The 12,783-nt window shown below is 40.6% G+C and overlaps 3 protein-coding genes across 3 annotated transcripts in view; 2 read left to right on the top strand and 1 right to left on the bottom strand.

Annotated features, from left to right (window-relative positions):
• LOC136421416 (T-complex protein 1 subunit beta-like) overlaps positions 1-12,783 on the top strand; it is a 57,226-nt gene that overhangs the window by 21,126 nt on the left and 23,317 nt on the right. The gene's annotated exons all lie outside the window — the stretch shown is intronic.
• Positions 638-7,416, bottom strand: LOC136421420 (actin-related protein 6-like). The gene is made up of 10 exons (XM_066408716.1): positions 7,285-7,416; positions 7,031-7,148; positions 6,568-6,636; positions 6,302-6,425; positions 4,657-4,795; positions 3,870-4,025; positions 3,563-3,641; positions 3,000-3,171; positions 2,542-2,617; positions 638-1,766 (listed from the first exon to the last, which is right to left on the bottom strand). The coding sequence occupies exons 1-10, from the start codon at positions 7,356-7,358 to the stop codon at positions 1,574-1,576; spliced, it is 1,200 nt and encodes a 399-aa protein (XP_066264813.1). The 5' UTR covers positions 7,359-7,416; the 3' UTR covers positions 638-1,573.
• On the top strand, positions 7,402-10,793 carry LOC136421421 (transmembrane protein 258). The gene is made up of 4 exons (XM_066408717.1): positions 7,402-7,501; positions 8,545-8,660; positions 9,433-9,562; positions 10,440-10,793. Exons 1-3 carry the CDS (start codon positions 7,499-7,501, stop codon positions 9,557-9,559), a joined length of 246 nt encoding a protein of 81 aa, XP_066264814.1. The 5' UTR covers positions 7,402-7,498; the 3' UTR covers positions 9,560-9,562; positions 10,440-10,793.

Here is a 12,783-nt window from a genome sequence, read left to right as displayed (position 1 = left end):
AGAAGCAAATGCTGACATGCACACTGAAGGGAATGCCATCTTCACGGGCATTTTACTCACAACAACCTACTGTCTTAACCGTCTCCCTGTTGAGCCAACCTTTTGGCACCAAGATTGCATTGGGTGCAGGGATAGGTAGCTTTCCGGTTAAAGATATTGGAATATGAATGGACAAAGAAAATTAAGTCTGGAAACTGTTGCGCCCAGTTTGTAACATTGTGTTGGTGTTGCAAAGAGGCTTTATAAGAGCATATTTTTATAGGAAACAAACATTCTTTTGTACAAGTTTTAAGTTATTTGACTTAACAAAAGCTTTAACCAGTGAGCACTTACTTTCACTGACTTGTTGATATTCGTAACTGTTTTTGAAGTGGACCAGATTTTTGTCAATGAGTTTGTATTTTCCATGGACTTGATGGATTATAAATCCATTGTAACTTTGTTGCAGATAGTGAGGAAAGTCAAGCATAATTTTTGCTTTGCAAGTAAACCTTCAGATTAAGCTAAGGATTTTTTGTTACTGTTGTAGCTTTGGTGTTTTTAGGTTGTTGTTGTATGCTGATATTCTAAGAAAGACATTGCCTATACATGGGGTGGAAAGCTAGAAAAAAAATCTGTTGATTATTGTTTGTAAAGAAAGAACTTTTGTGTGAAGAATTTTCACTTGTGTTCAACTTGGTGCTCATTGTGTTCCTTAAGATTTTTTGTAAGAAGCCCAAAAGTAAGGTGGAAGACCAGTGTTTATCTTACATGTACATCATATTTAACCAAAATACAACAAAAAAAGAGTATGTTATTTGTAAGTGATAGGTTTCACGGGGGCTTAGGGTGTAAGTTAGAAGCTGAACATACCACATGTGCACATAGTTGATAAGATCTATAAGATATTACATGATAATCATGTATGGTTAAAATTATGATAATTTCAGCAGTTGGTGATAGAGTCTAATAAAGGTGGAAGATATGAAATGACAGCCTTGTAGTCCATGATTTTCTCTGAATGCTGATGTAGGAAAATGAAATGAAAAAAAGAAAGGTGACCCACATTCCTGAAGGGATGTCGGGCTGTTCGTGCAACTGCCTGGCGGCCTCGCCACGGCACGCATTTTTGGCCAAGCACACCGGGTCACCCCTACTCTTCTCGATGTAGGAAATAGGACTCACAAATTTAAAGCCCTGTATGTCATAATGTTGATCAGTAGGATTTGCAAAGTGTAGTTAAAAACAAGACAAAAATGTTTGGTAGAGCAAATGTATTTGCTGCTATTTGGTCCAAATTAAAAATACACAATTTTTACCCTACAAACATGATTAGGAATGTTTCAATAGTTACCCCAAGTACTACTCTACAGCCACAATAGCTATAGGTTCAAATAGGTCAGCTTTGTGAAAAGCTGTATCATAACTGACACACCTGTATCACTGGGTTATCTTTGTGTGTAAATGTATGTATGTACTTGACAACAGCTCCGTTCCTTTGGGCCTGAAAAGCCAGATGTTTTTGAGTTTACAAATTACAGATCATTGAAGTCAGTTTTGTATTTCCCAAGCAACCAAGACACAAGACACAGTATCACACATCAAATTTCTCCGAACAGATGTTCTGTCCGTATTCGTCATACTGTTGCCTGGTAACCAGCATCTTGTCGAAGCCAGGTGTGTTGCTAAAGGCGACGCCTGCCTCCCAGGCGTACGTGATTGGGTGGTCAGGCTGGTGAACTTTTACCTCCAGCTGCTGTGGCACCAGTGCTCTCAAGTCAGAGAATCTGTCAAAAGTACAAAATAATCTTCATTCAGTAAAACTTATAAAATTGTAAGACCCTTCTTGATTATTTTCTTGGGAAGCAAGATCAAGTGTTTTTCTTGTACTTCACAGTACCACAGTTGCGCTGATGGACTTGCACTTAGGCTAGCAGATACAGGATCGAGACGTCATTGGTTTGATTCCTAGGATATATGGGACTTCATTAACCATTTTTTCATACATCCCTTTCATCATATCCAAACCTAATGCTTTTCTTTAAATTTGGTCATTGAAAATTTATAGCTAAACTTCATCTTCATTTGGGATACCCTCTAAAAACCCCTGAAGGGGTATCACTGAGGGGGGGTCAGGCCTGACGGGCTATGGCAGGGCGGCAAGCCCGGCCTTAAAGGCTTCCACTGTCAGGGCTTGTCCGATATGCCCCGGCAGGGTATTCCACTCCTTAACCGTGCGTGGGAAAAAGGAAAGTCTAAAAGTAACAATCAGTACGTGCTGAAGTGAGTTTGTATTCAAGGTTATGGCTAGCTCTGGTGCTGAACAATAGATGCGATGACAAAAGATGGATATCCGGGTACAAATATGTTAATAGATATGCAAGATAACAGTTACTCCAGCTACTGGATAGATTTTGGAAACGGTCACTGACGAAAGATGGTGGATGCTACCTGAAACGTCTGACCATTTACAAAATCTATCCTGTTGCTTGAGTAACTGTTTGTTGTCTGACTTGCACATACTATAGATGGATTGATAGGCTTATACAGGTTTATACTTACACTCTTTCCTTGAATCCTGACAACAGTGCGTTTCCTCCTGTCAGTATGATGTTCATGTACATGTGGGGGTGCATTTCTGTAGAAAAGGGGAAAATGTTAAATGTACAATTTGTAGTTAATCGCCGCAATGTTTAAGAAACAAGATGTTGACACAATCAAAATAAGCAGAACATCTGTACTACCTTGGCAGTCATTCTTAGTACCATGTACAGATCTCAACAGTTTTACTCAAAGATTTTATTTTATCTTTTTTATTCTAATAATCTTTAGCGTGATCCCTCTTGTTAACTAAGTAACTGATTTGCACAGGTGCCCTAAGAAAAGAAAGCAAAACAATTTCTGCAAAATCATAGGTGTCATGGAATCTAAACCAATCTACTACTGGCTATACAGCTTCCAAGTAAATATGAATTATGATGGTTGTTATGTTAACCAATCAGAACAAGTGGTGGTCGCACCTTCCGGGCAGGCTTCCACAGCATGCACAATGGCTTCTGGGATACCCATTTCTTGGATGCCAATGTCGGAGGGGTGGAAGAGAACCTCTGGAACAGCGAACCTCTCATTGGCCATTCTGATCATCTGCTCCCCTCCCTTGTATTTTCCTGCATAGTTCATCTCTTCTATGGGCTGAAGAAAGCAAAAGAATACAGATGAAACACTATTATTTAACTATTATTTAGAACTTAAGAATATTCTTGATGCTTCCGCAATGTAAACATCATTCTCTTCATTGACCAAGTGCGGTCGGACGGACGCCCAAAAAGTCTGAGTTCCATTGTATTTTTCCAGTGGTAACGATTAAATTATATTACTCGAATACAGATGAAACAACAATTTGGAACTATTCATGAATCATCTATTTTCCTTTCTTTGAGTCTTGCAAAAGATCATCAAATAGCAAACCATATCTTCTAACCAATACGACGCAAACAATACCACTGAAGAAAACAATTTAAAAACTAATAATAACGAGTCTGTCATAAATTGTGGTAGAGAATTACGTTGTATATGTTCGTACCTTTACATAACCTCTCTTGATTTGTGAAAAGTCTGGCAAGACATAGTCTCTCAGCACTGTGTTGTCTTTTCCTCTAAGTCTGCAAGTAAAAGAACAGTTTTAAACTTCACAGTCCAATAAAGTAAAGCCATTAAAGTTGCTCTTCAAACAAGCTACATGTACCATGAGATTGCGAAGTGTGTATTCTGATACAAAACCACAAGATTCTTCTGGTATCTCAATGCATCAAAGACCCTGAAGCATGTGCCTGTCATGTGACAATCATGCACTAATCATGTGATGACCATGTGATAATAACATGACTCACTTGGCTGTCTCCATGTCCTTGTAGAACTGCGATGAGACATAGCAGACATCCTCCTTGACCTGGTTCATGACATACGTCTCGTCCAAAACGTGAAGCTGTCGGTACGAGATGATCTCCTTCAGATGATTGGTCAGCATCTTACCTCCAACATTCAATCTACGAAAATAAGGAAAGAAAACATGAAATTACACTCATGTACGGTAGTAAGCTATTCTCTACATTCAAATGCAATGAAGATGATCTGTATCTGTATAGACGATTTAACCTCACTTTGGGGAAACACATATACACCAGCTTCTGTATTTGTATAGCCGTTATAACCGCCCTTCAGCGTAAGACACCAGTTTCACACACATGTAAGGCTGCCACTAGCTATATTGCACAGGACGGCCTGTCACACTTAAACGTTGCACATCTAGCTGCAAGCATTGTTTAAAGCTATCTAGTGAGGATGCCCCTACTGTACTTGGTGGCAATGAGTTCCACTCTGACCCTACGATAGTTCTAGGGAGAAACAAAGTTTTGAACACCTCAATCCTGCTGTGAAGCCATATGGTGCGGTGTGGCGCGGCAGCAGCTGGTTATATCACACTGAATGAACCTTCACACCTAACCTTTGCACATCTAATTGTAAGCCTTGTTTACAGCTACTGGTATCTAGTGAGGAGCCCCTACTGTACTTGGTGGCAACAACTTCCACTCTACGACAGTTCAAGGGAAAAAGAAACTTTTGAACACCTCATGTTCAATCCTGGGTTGAGGAAGATGGTTGAAACATAGAACAAACCTTCTGATGCCATCCTTCATCTTCTTGCCCCTACAGTAAGGTGTGATGTGAGTGAAGGAGTACCCGGTGTCCACCACTACACAACACAGGGGCTTCTTCTGCTGAGTACTGCTGTACTTGTGAGCACTCCAGGTGGAAGCTAAAGGAAAGAGTGACATGTGATCATCATTATATGACCATCACATGATCATATGGACCCAAATCACATAGTTGTTGCATGATGTTGTCTGGGCAATTAAAATCAGAATAAGCCAGAGTCATCATACTAGTATTTGGTGGCCGCCGAAAACTCGGCGTCATGCGCCGCCCTCCCCACTACAGTTTTGGCTGGTCGCATCGGGCTGACGTTTATTTCTGTTTTGTCCCTCTCGGTTCACCGTCAGTTATTGTTATCAAAGAAGCCTAAAAATTCAGAAATATTCCTATAGCTATCAGGCATTCTGTAATCTGTAAAACATTATTAAAGTTTCAAGCCGCGGCGGCTGAGTTGAATGCGCTTTCTTCCCGTAAGAAATGGTAAACAGGCGTCAGATATTCTATTCCACCAATCACAGTGCGTGGTCTCCGTCTCGTCAAGAAATACCGACCAATGACATGCGAGTCTCGCTACTCGCGTGATTTCAGCTAAGCGTGAATTTGCGAGATGTTAGAGGAATGGCGGGGATCGCAAGGATCGCACGACGAAGCGGCTGTTTGAAGGCTTGAATCGACAACTTTTGAAGACATTCAGTGCAGTTACCGGAGAAATTAACCGTGGAAAACATGGGAGAAAAAAATGGACGTCTTTATGGCGTTCTTTCTCAAAGTAGGGTGTCAAATTTCTCATTATGTTCAATAAATACAGGGAGCATACGGGACAAGTGTTGAAAAATTGTAATTTTGCCGACTTATTCTGTGTGTATTTTTTGTAGGACGTAGATACGTAATAAAGTTTTGTTGTGCTTGATTTTCTTTTCTTTGCCGATTGTATACAACATAGAAATGTAGCTTGTGTGTGAACATTCGATCTTACCGCGATGATCGACGGCACGCCTCCCCCCAAAATTAAGCCTGAAACCCTTGTGTAATTTTTCACCGAAAGAGATGTCATTAAACTAAGCTTATTCTACCAAGAAATTTGCCCCTCAAAATGCAGGAAATAGCGTTTCAGAGGGTCTAGATTCCAAAATTTTCCGGGGCAGAATACCCCCGGACCCCCCTAGGATGGTCACGCCTCTGGCGCGACGCCTCGCGCCTTTGGCGCTCGATATGTTCTTTCCGAAAGGAAAATTGAAATGACGGGTAAAAATTTCAGGCTGGCGAGAACACTGAGCCAGACCAATAGCTAAAGTAAAAGTGGATCTGAAGAAAAGAACTTTGCAACTCAGACAGAAACGAATCAGCTTACAGACGTGACTTATGTGGCAGAGACTGTCATTCTCATAAAGGACTGTTCAGCTATATATATAGCCAATGCTGTATAGTGTAGCGTAGCGTTGATGTGAATTAGGATTTTACCATGGTGAATCTTAACCGAAGGAGGCCATATGTTTGGCATGATACTAAGAACTGCAAGTTATACCTGGCTACAGCTAGGCTGTCATAGCAACAGGTATGACAGAAACATATTTTTATTACTAGAAGCAGTCATATTTAATTGGCTCACCATTTGCCCTCTGTAGTGCCTTAAACTGATATTCTTCGAAAAAGATTTCATTCATGGACTCTTGGATAGAGGTGAAGTTGAAGAAGGGTTCTGTTACCATGGCAATAGTGTCGGTAAAGTTTACCTGCAGAAAAATTAGAAAATTACTCTTAATTCAATTGACAGTGGGATTAGATCATTTCTGTCAATAAAGCTGTAAGAACATCATCAGAAACCACCAAAACAAAGAGGTAAGTTGAGTGCAAATACAGGAGAGGAAAACTCACATTCAGGACATCCTTACTGAAGATGTGATCCCACACCTGTCTCTGTACATCCCAGTTCACCAGGTAACCCTGCAGGAAAAATGACACAATTTGTAGACAGAAGAAAAAAAACACAAAACGATGAGTCAAGTACACGAGCACAATTGATCACTTACTGTCAAAGATGTGTCGGAAAACCAAACATCATTTAAAACTACACTGACATTGATAACACATAACACAGCATCATCCTGTCGATAGTGAATAGATTTGCGCTATTGACAGGATGATATATTGACACAATTATCCTGATAACAACTTGCAAATTTTTCCACCACTGATTGGATCATTCTGTCAAAAGCCTCATGTTTTTGTTATAGTGTTCCTGTCAATAGTGACAAGATGATTCTGCACATGTCAATAGTCCCAGGGTATTGACAATGCTATGATGACAGAAGAATGTTTAAAACTTGATGTTCCTCACCTTTTGGAAAGGTAGCACATAGAAGAGCCCCGACAGGTCCTTACACTCGTCTATCTGGTTACCTACAAAAGTCTTCCTCCTCTCGGCCTTGGACTTCATAACGCAGTTGGGAATTAACCTGAAATTTAGGATGCTAGTTTTAGTGAGGTTTATCAGATGCTCACAGCCTTGCAATATGTCTGCAGAATTATATCAAAGTCAAGATTAACACACCAACTCTCTAGCTATCAAGAAACGCACAAACAAACCCACACCTCGGCTCTTTTTCTGTGGAAAACCCGACTTTTGCCGTGTAAGCTCCATTATCCAAAACCAAAACAGGCGCCATTTTTCTGACTATGGACCAGCCCAGTTTACGGCATAGTCTATGAAGAAGTTTACGACATTATAGTATTTTAAGACGGACTTACGGCACAAATTGACGAATCAGGAGTGACTTCGTCATCGGTCCTTTCCAGCTGATCCAAAATGGTGGGTACATGTTTACTTCAGAAACCGTTTAGAATCCGTGTGAAATCGTTATTTTTATGAGCCATCTTGCTATCCCATGCATTGCATGATGTTCTTAGGGATATGGAGAATATTTTTGTCGGGCGCATATTGTCCTCAAAGTTGTTTTAGTTGTATGTAATGGCTGTAAAGTTGGGGGTGTTGCCGACCAGGATATCTGAAAGTGTCGACGTGTCACTATTTTGTTGATCAGCTGTGGCGTTGTTTGTGGTTGTACGAGCTGAACGTCCTTCATTTCGATGATTTTCCTACAAATCTATACGTACTTATTCTGTGAAAGTGAGAGAAGCGTTTTAGTTATGCCCAGCAAAGATTTATAACGGTCTTATTATAGTTGTACGCCAAGTTTCATAATTTTTTGCCCCTCCTCCTTTTTGAAACAATTTAATAATTTATCAAAACCAGTGTAAGGAATAGATCACCAACACCAATTATTCAATTCCTTTTTACATACACTTAAGTTGATAATTGAACTTTGGTTATGATTCTAATGTACCGTACCCTAGTTGAAACAAAACAAACATTGCTTATAACATGTTTGTTACTATCTAAAATAACATAGTGGTGTTCATCTGAGTATTTTTAAGGTTTTTTAGGTTTCGCTGGCTTTCTTTGATTGAGTCTTGTAAAACAGGTTTTTAATGAGATCAACGTATGTCAAAGGCACCGATATCGATTGTTTGCAAGCATAACAATAGCAAGAAACAAAAGAGTGTGATTGTCGAACGGTAGACGGCGTCCCCACTTCCGAAACTAGAATGGAAACCCAAAATTTAGCCTATAGTTTTGGGTCATTTTACGATATAACCGGACAAGATTCTATACAATACACTGAACTTTACGATTATGGGCGATACAGTTATGCATTGTTTTTACAATTGAGTGAATGGCAAATGGTTTGGTGTTTTGGAATTCTATACAGAGAGATAGACGAAATATACAGAAAAAAGGTATACAAATAATTGGCATATACTGTATTAAGATGTTGACTCATTTTCCTCCAGTCGTCGTCCCTTGAGTCCATGGCGCGGTACATCAGCCCGGTGAACCCGGCGGTGTACCCACACCTCACCCTGGTGCTGATGGGCATCGGCATCTTCTTCATGGCGTGGTTCTTTGTGTATCCTTTACATGGCTTTGAACTTGTTTGATCATGATGATCCACTGTGTTCTGCGGCTCAGAGGTTGTGGAAACAGCCTCTGGCTGCATTCAGTCTTTCTTCATTTCTTTCCACTGAGCCTTCTTTCCTGAGAGCTGCCGTAGCTCTCTGAGTTTCTTTGGTGTTCTTAGGTCTCCAATTCCTTTGTTCTTGAGGTCTGTTTGAACTTGTTTACAAAGGTTTATAGAGCAGGAACAGACAAGTATGTATGGGCAAAAGCTAAATAAAAGAGACAGAAAGTACACATCATGCATGCAAATGATGCAATGATTGGTGCTTTCAATACTTTTACAGTGAAAAGGGTGGCAAATGAAATTGTTGAAACAATAGAAGTGTATACCTATATTTTACGTCACAAAAAGGATATAGAGTTCTGCATATGATGGTAACTCCAATAGATCCTTCTGACCTTCAAATTGTACCTTGGAGGAGATGAGGACACTAGTTTTACTGATGCAGCATCTAGATTACTGTCATTTAGTTTTCCATTTTCAAACCAGGAAATTAAACAGATACTTGTTGATTAGATCAAGGAAACTAGGTACTCATTTTGACCTGAGTCTAGTGAGGAAATAGTTGTTAAGTGCCTTTCCCTGCTATGGATTCAAACCCAGATCCTTTAGATCCTACATGTAAGTCAACAACCCTAACAACACGACCACCTTCCCAATGCATGCGAAGATGCTACTGACATCTTCTCTAGATGTGTAGTGCTCCTTAACCAGTCCGTAGTTACGAGGTGACGTCTAACAAGTACACCCGTGACCTGTACAAGGAGCTGCTGGTGTCCCTGGTGGCCTCCCTGTTCATGGGCTTCGGCGTGCTGTTCCTCTTACTCTGGGTCGGCATATATGTATAGCAGGTAGGTTTCTGTTTCCTGAATTTTTACTTTGTTTTATAGGAAAAATTATTGATGTTTGGTGACCACCTGTCACCTTCCTTAGGGCAATGGCTGGTTGTGCTTCTCATGAACGGTGATGATAGGGGATTTAAAGTCAGGCACATTTACTTATGATTTAGGACTGCGACCTTCACACATTAGCAGCAAAACCTAGCTGCAGTGTGTAATAGAACTAGTCAGTATAACTGTATTGCCCTCAGGAAGGTGACAGAAGGTGTAGTTCCTCTTCTTTTCCATTTGTTTCATTAGGATTTATGGTACAATTTCAATTTGTTCTTTCGTCAATTTTGCTTAGTTTTGATTATGTATAATTTTGTAAAAATTCCCTTTGTCTAGTTTAGGGGAGGCCCATGAAAAGCCACCTAGGCTTCTGGTTTTCTTTTTGCCCTGTTTATCTTTTTATAATTGTACATATATGCGAATAAACAATTAACAGTCAACGAAACACAGCGGATAGGTAAACAAGACTTTGTTGTGTACCAAGAACTTTGTTATCCTGTGTTCTGAATTTTTAAATGGCTGCAATGTTGATTTGGAATGACCGGGATAGATTTGTAAAAGTTATGTCAAAGCAGATACTAGTACTATAATAGTATTTGGGTGAAAGATCATAGTAAGGTTTTCTGATAGGTAGGCTTCTCTGACAGTCCTTCACCCCAAAATAGCCTGGCCATAAGCAAATGCTACTATTTTTCACCCTATATCTGGTTGGAGATAGTGTAGAAGGCATATGACTCAATCAATTTGCATTATCAGTCGTCTGGGATACTTAAGCAAGCTCTTTTTCAAATGGCATTGACTTATTATTTGCTTTTCTTTTCTATTTTCTTTCTCATAGTTACCACTAGAGATGCAGCTATCATTTGGAGAAGGAACATTCCAGGGCAAACTGCAACACTGAGGGAGTCACCATCATCTCTGCATCTATCTCATCACCGTGATCAGAGACGTCAAATCAGACACTATGGACACTATGATAAATCTTTGAAACCCAATGATCTGAAAGAATGTAACAAATGAATGCCGCATTTGTACATTGTCACAGAAAGAATCATATTCAAAGCAGATACTAGTGTTACTTTGAGCAATTTTAGAGTATGGACTCATTACGTAAAAGGCATAAATACATGTGACTTGGCATGATTTTTTATTATGTCTTTATTGATGAATAAATTTATTTGTACAAACATTACATGTACTCTTGTCATGATTATAGTTTTCACCCCGTCCAATTAAATCTGGACATTCCTTTTGAAAGCGTACATTATTCCTCTGGTACTGTCGTACTGTCGTACATTCCTCTGAAAAAGTGACTATCAATCAGACTATCATATTATCTTCACCATGTACAACAATTATAGCGTTATGGTAAAGCAATCACTCGGTAAGCTGTAGTAAAGATACTGTAATTCTTGTTTCTTTCACTGTAACCTTATGTTCACTGATTTCATGGTCACCTCTGTACAGTGAACTTATCATCACCATGAAAAAACCTGTTGTTATCATTTATGATTCCTTCACACAATGACATCCATTCTGTAAATCACGTGCCGCCACCGTGAAGTTAAAGTTCAGTGAAAATGTCCATTTTCCTTACACTGTGAAATTTTGATACCGTGAAGATAAAGTGAATTACAGTACCCTTGGCTAACAGTGTCAGGTGTTGGGTACCGAAGTGATGGCAGAAGAAACTAGCAGAGCTCAGAAAACATCAGTGAAAGAAGAGATTTCCATTAGTTGATCAAGATATACAGATATTTGACATTAACTCATTTCTAACAGTTGTTGGAGCGTCAGGACTGCCTTTAGTCGTCCGCCGGGTTGAGTCTCCTGAACACACTCTGCAATTGCGCCCTCTAGCGGCCCCCTTATTTCATCAGGTGCGTCGTGTAGTAGACCTTTATCCGTGGGTGCCTTCACTACTGCTTTGTGTTCCCTCTTTTCCCCCCATTCACGTAGCTCTGGATGCTTTTGAAGATCGGATAAAATCCGGGCACAAATGTTGGCATACATCATTGGAGTGTACTTGAGAATGTCCTCACAGTGATACCGGTCGCTGAAGAACAGTTTCTCCATGTAACAATCCTCGTTGCATATCTCATCCTGTTCCTGATGACTGACAATCGTACGTCTGTCAATCACCATGACGTCATCGAGGTCGATCAGTCGCACCCAACCGCGACTGCGAAGTTTTGGAAAGTCGCGTCCAGAAAAAAAGGGACCCATTCCGGGTCCTTTCCGCGTAGAGTGTCCACCAGTTGTAACAACTGCACAGCAATGTCTGCTCGAACGTCCCATGGGGAGTCCATGAACTTGTCTAGCGTCCTTCCGGCATGTTCCACCACAATCACTCTTCCACAAGCTCCGAAATACTTTGGAAAGGGCCAAGGCGTTGTTGTAGGCTTGGTGGTGAAATATCGGAGTAAGACCGCCTCCTCGTTGATAAGAAATGAGGTAGAGAGAAACCCGCTTTCGACGCTACCTCCGTTTGTCGTGTTCGTACCTCCGTTTTCGGCATACAGTTCTTTCACTTCTTGTAGAAATCTCTCAGACAAACAAATTGGCAAAGCTGGCTTTTCCTCTTGGGAAATTCTCCACGCTTCTCGCAACCAGGGGAGTTTCAAGGCAGAGTCGGTCACCAACATGCTCTCCAGTATAACAGAGGAGGTGTTACATTCGTCATGATGTAGCGACGACCGACAAATAAACTTCTCATATCTCTTCCAAGCCCATGCGTCTCCCAATGCTTTAGCAATCGCCATAACACCACCAATCCTCCCTGTGGAAACTATTCCTTTCCCAAAATACCTGTCTGACTCAGGTTGCAAGAATTGACCCCGTTGTAAAAGTTCACAGGTGTCCCCAAAACACGCGGGACATGTTACCATTTTGGCCCACGGAAACTTGATGGCATCTGTCGCGACAGGTTCCTTCTGATCAAGGAGGTTGTTCTGATGAATCATGTAGACAAAAGCAACCAACAGGAAAATTGTAAACAGGAGCAACTTCTTCGCCTCTGTAGATCTTTGGTTCCTCATAACGCGACATAAGTGCCTAATAGTAGTCATTATTGTACACCTTGGTTTAACAAGTCGTACTGAATGGTGTCTGAATCACCACCGCGGCAGAACACAGTGGCCTACTTCTACTGAATGGTACCTGTCTCAAGATGGCGTTTTGTA

This window comes from Branchiostoma lanceolatum, chromosome 16 (genome assembly GCF_035083965.1).
Source record: "Branchiostoma lanceolatum isolate klBraLanc5 chromosome 16, klBraLanc5.hap2, whole genome shotgun sequence".
NCBI classification, from domain to species: Eukaryota; Metazoa; Chordata; class Leptocardii; order Amphioxiformes; family Branchiostomatidae; genus Branchiostoma; species Branchiostoma lanceolatum.
This window is presented reverse-complemented; position numbering and strand designations above follow the sequence as displayed.

What these genes read in the sequence shown, in the direction of transcription:
- LOC136421421 (XM_066408717.1), top strand. An exon ending in TTCATGGCGTGGTTCTTTGT is followed by an intron (nt 8,661 to 9,432) that starts GTATCCTTTACA and finishes ACCAGTCCGTAG; the next exon opens with TTACGAGGTGACGTCTAACA.
- LOC136421420 (XM_066408716.1), bottom strand. Translation starts at nt 7,358, where the DNA reads ATGGCGCCTGTTTTGGTTTTGGATAATGGAGCTTACACGGCAAAAGTC. An exon ending in ATGTGCTACCTTTCCAAAAG is followed by an intron (nt 6,637 to 7,030) that starts GTGAGGAACATC and finishes TTTTTCCTGCAG; the next exon opens with GGTTACCTGGTGAACTGGGA. An exon ending in TCAAGAGAGGTTATGTAAAG is followed by an intron (nt 3,172 to 3,562) that starts GTACGAACATAT and finishes TGCTTTCTTCAG; the next exon opens with CCCATAGAAGAGATGAACTA.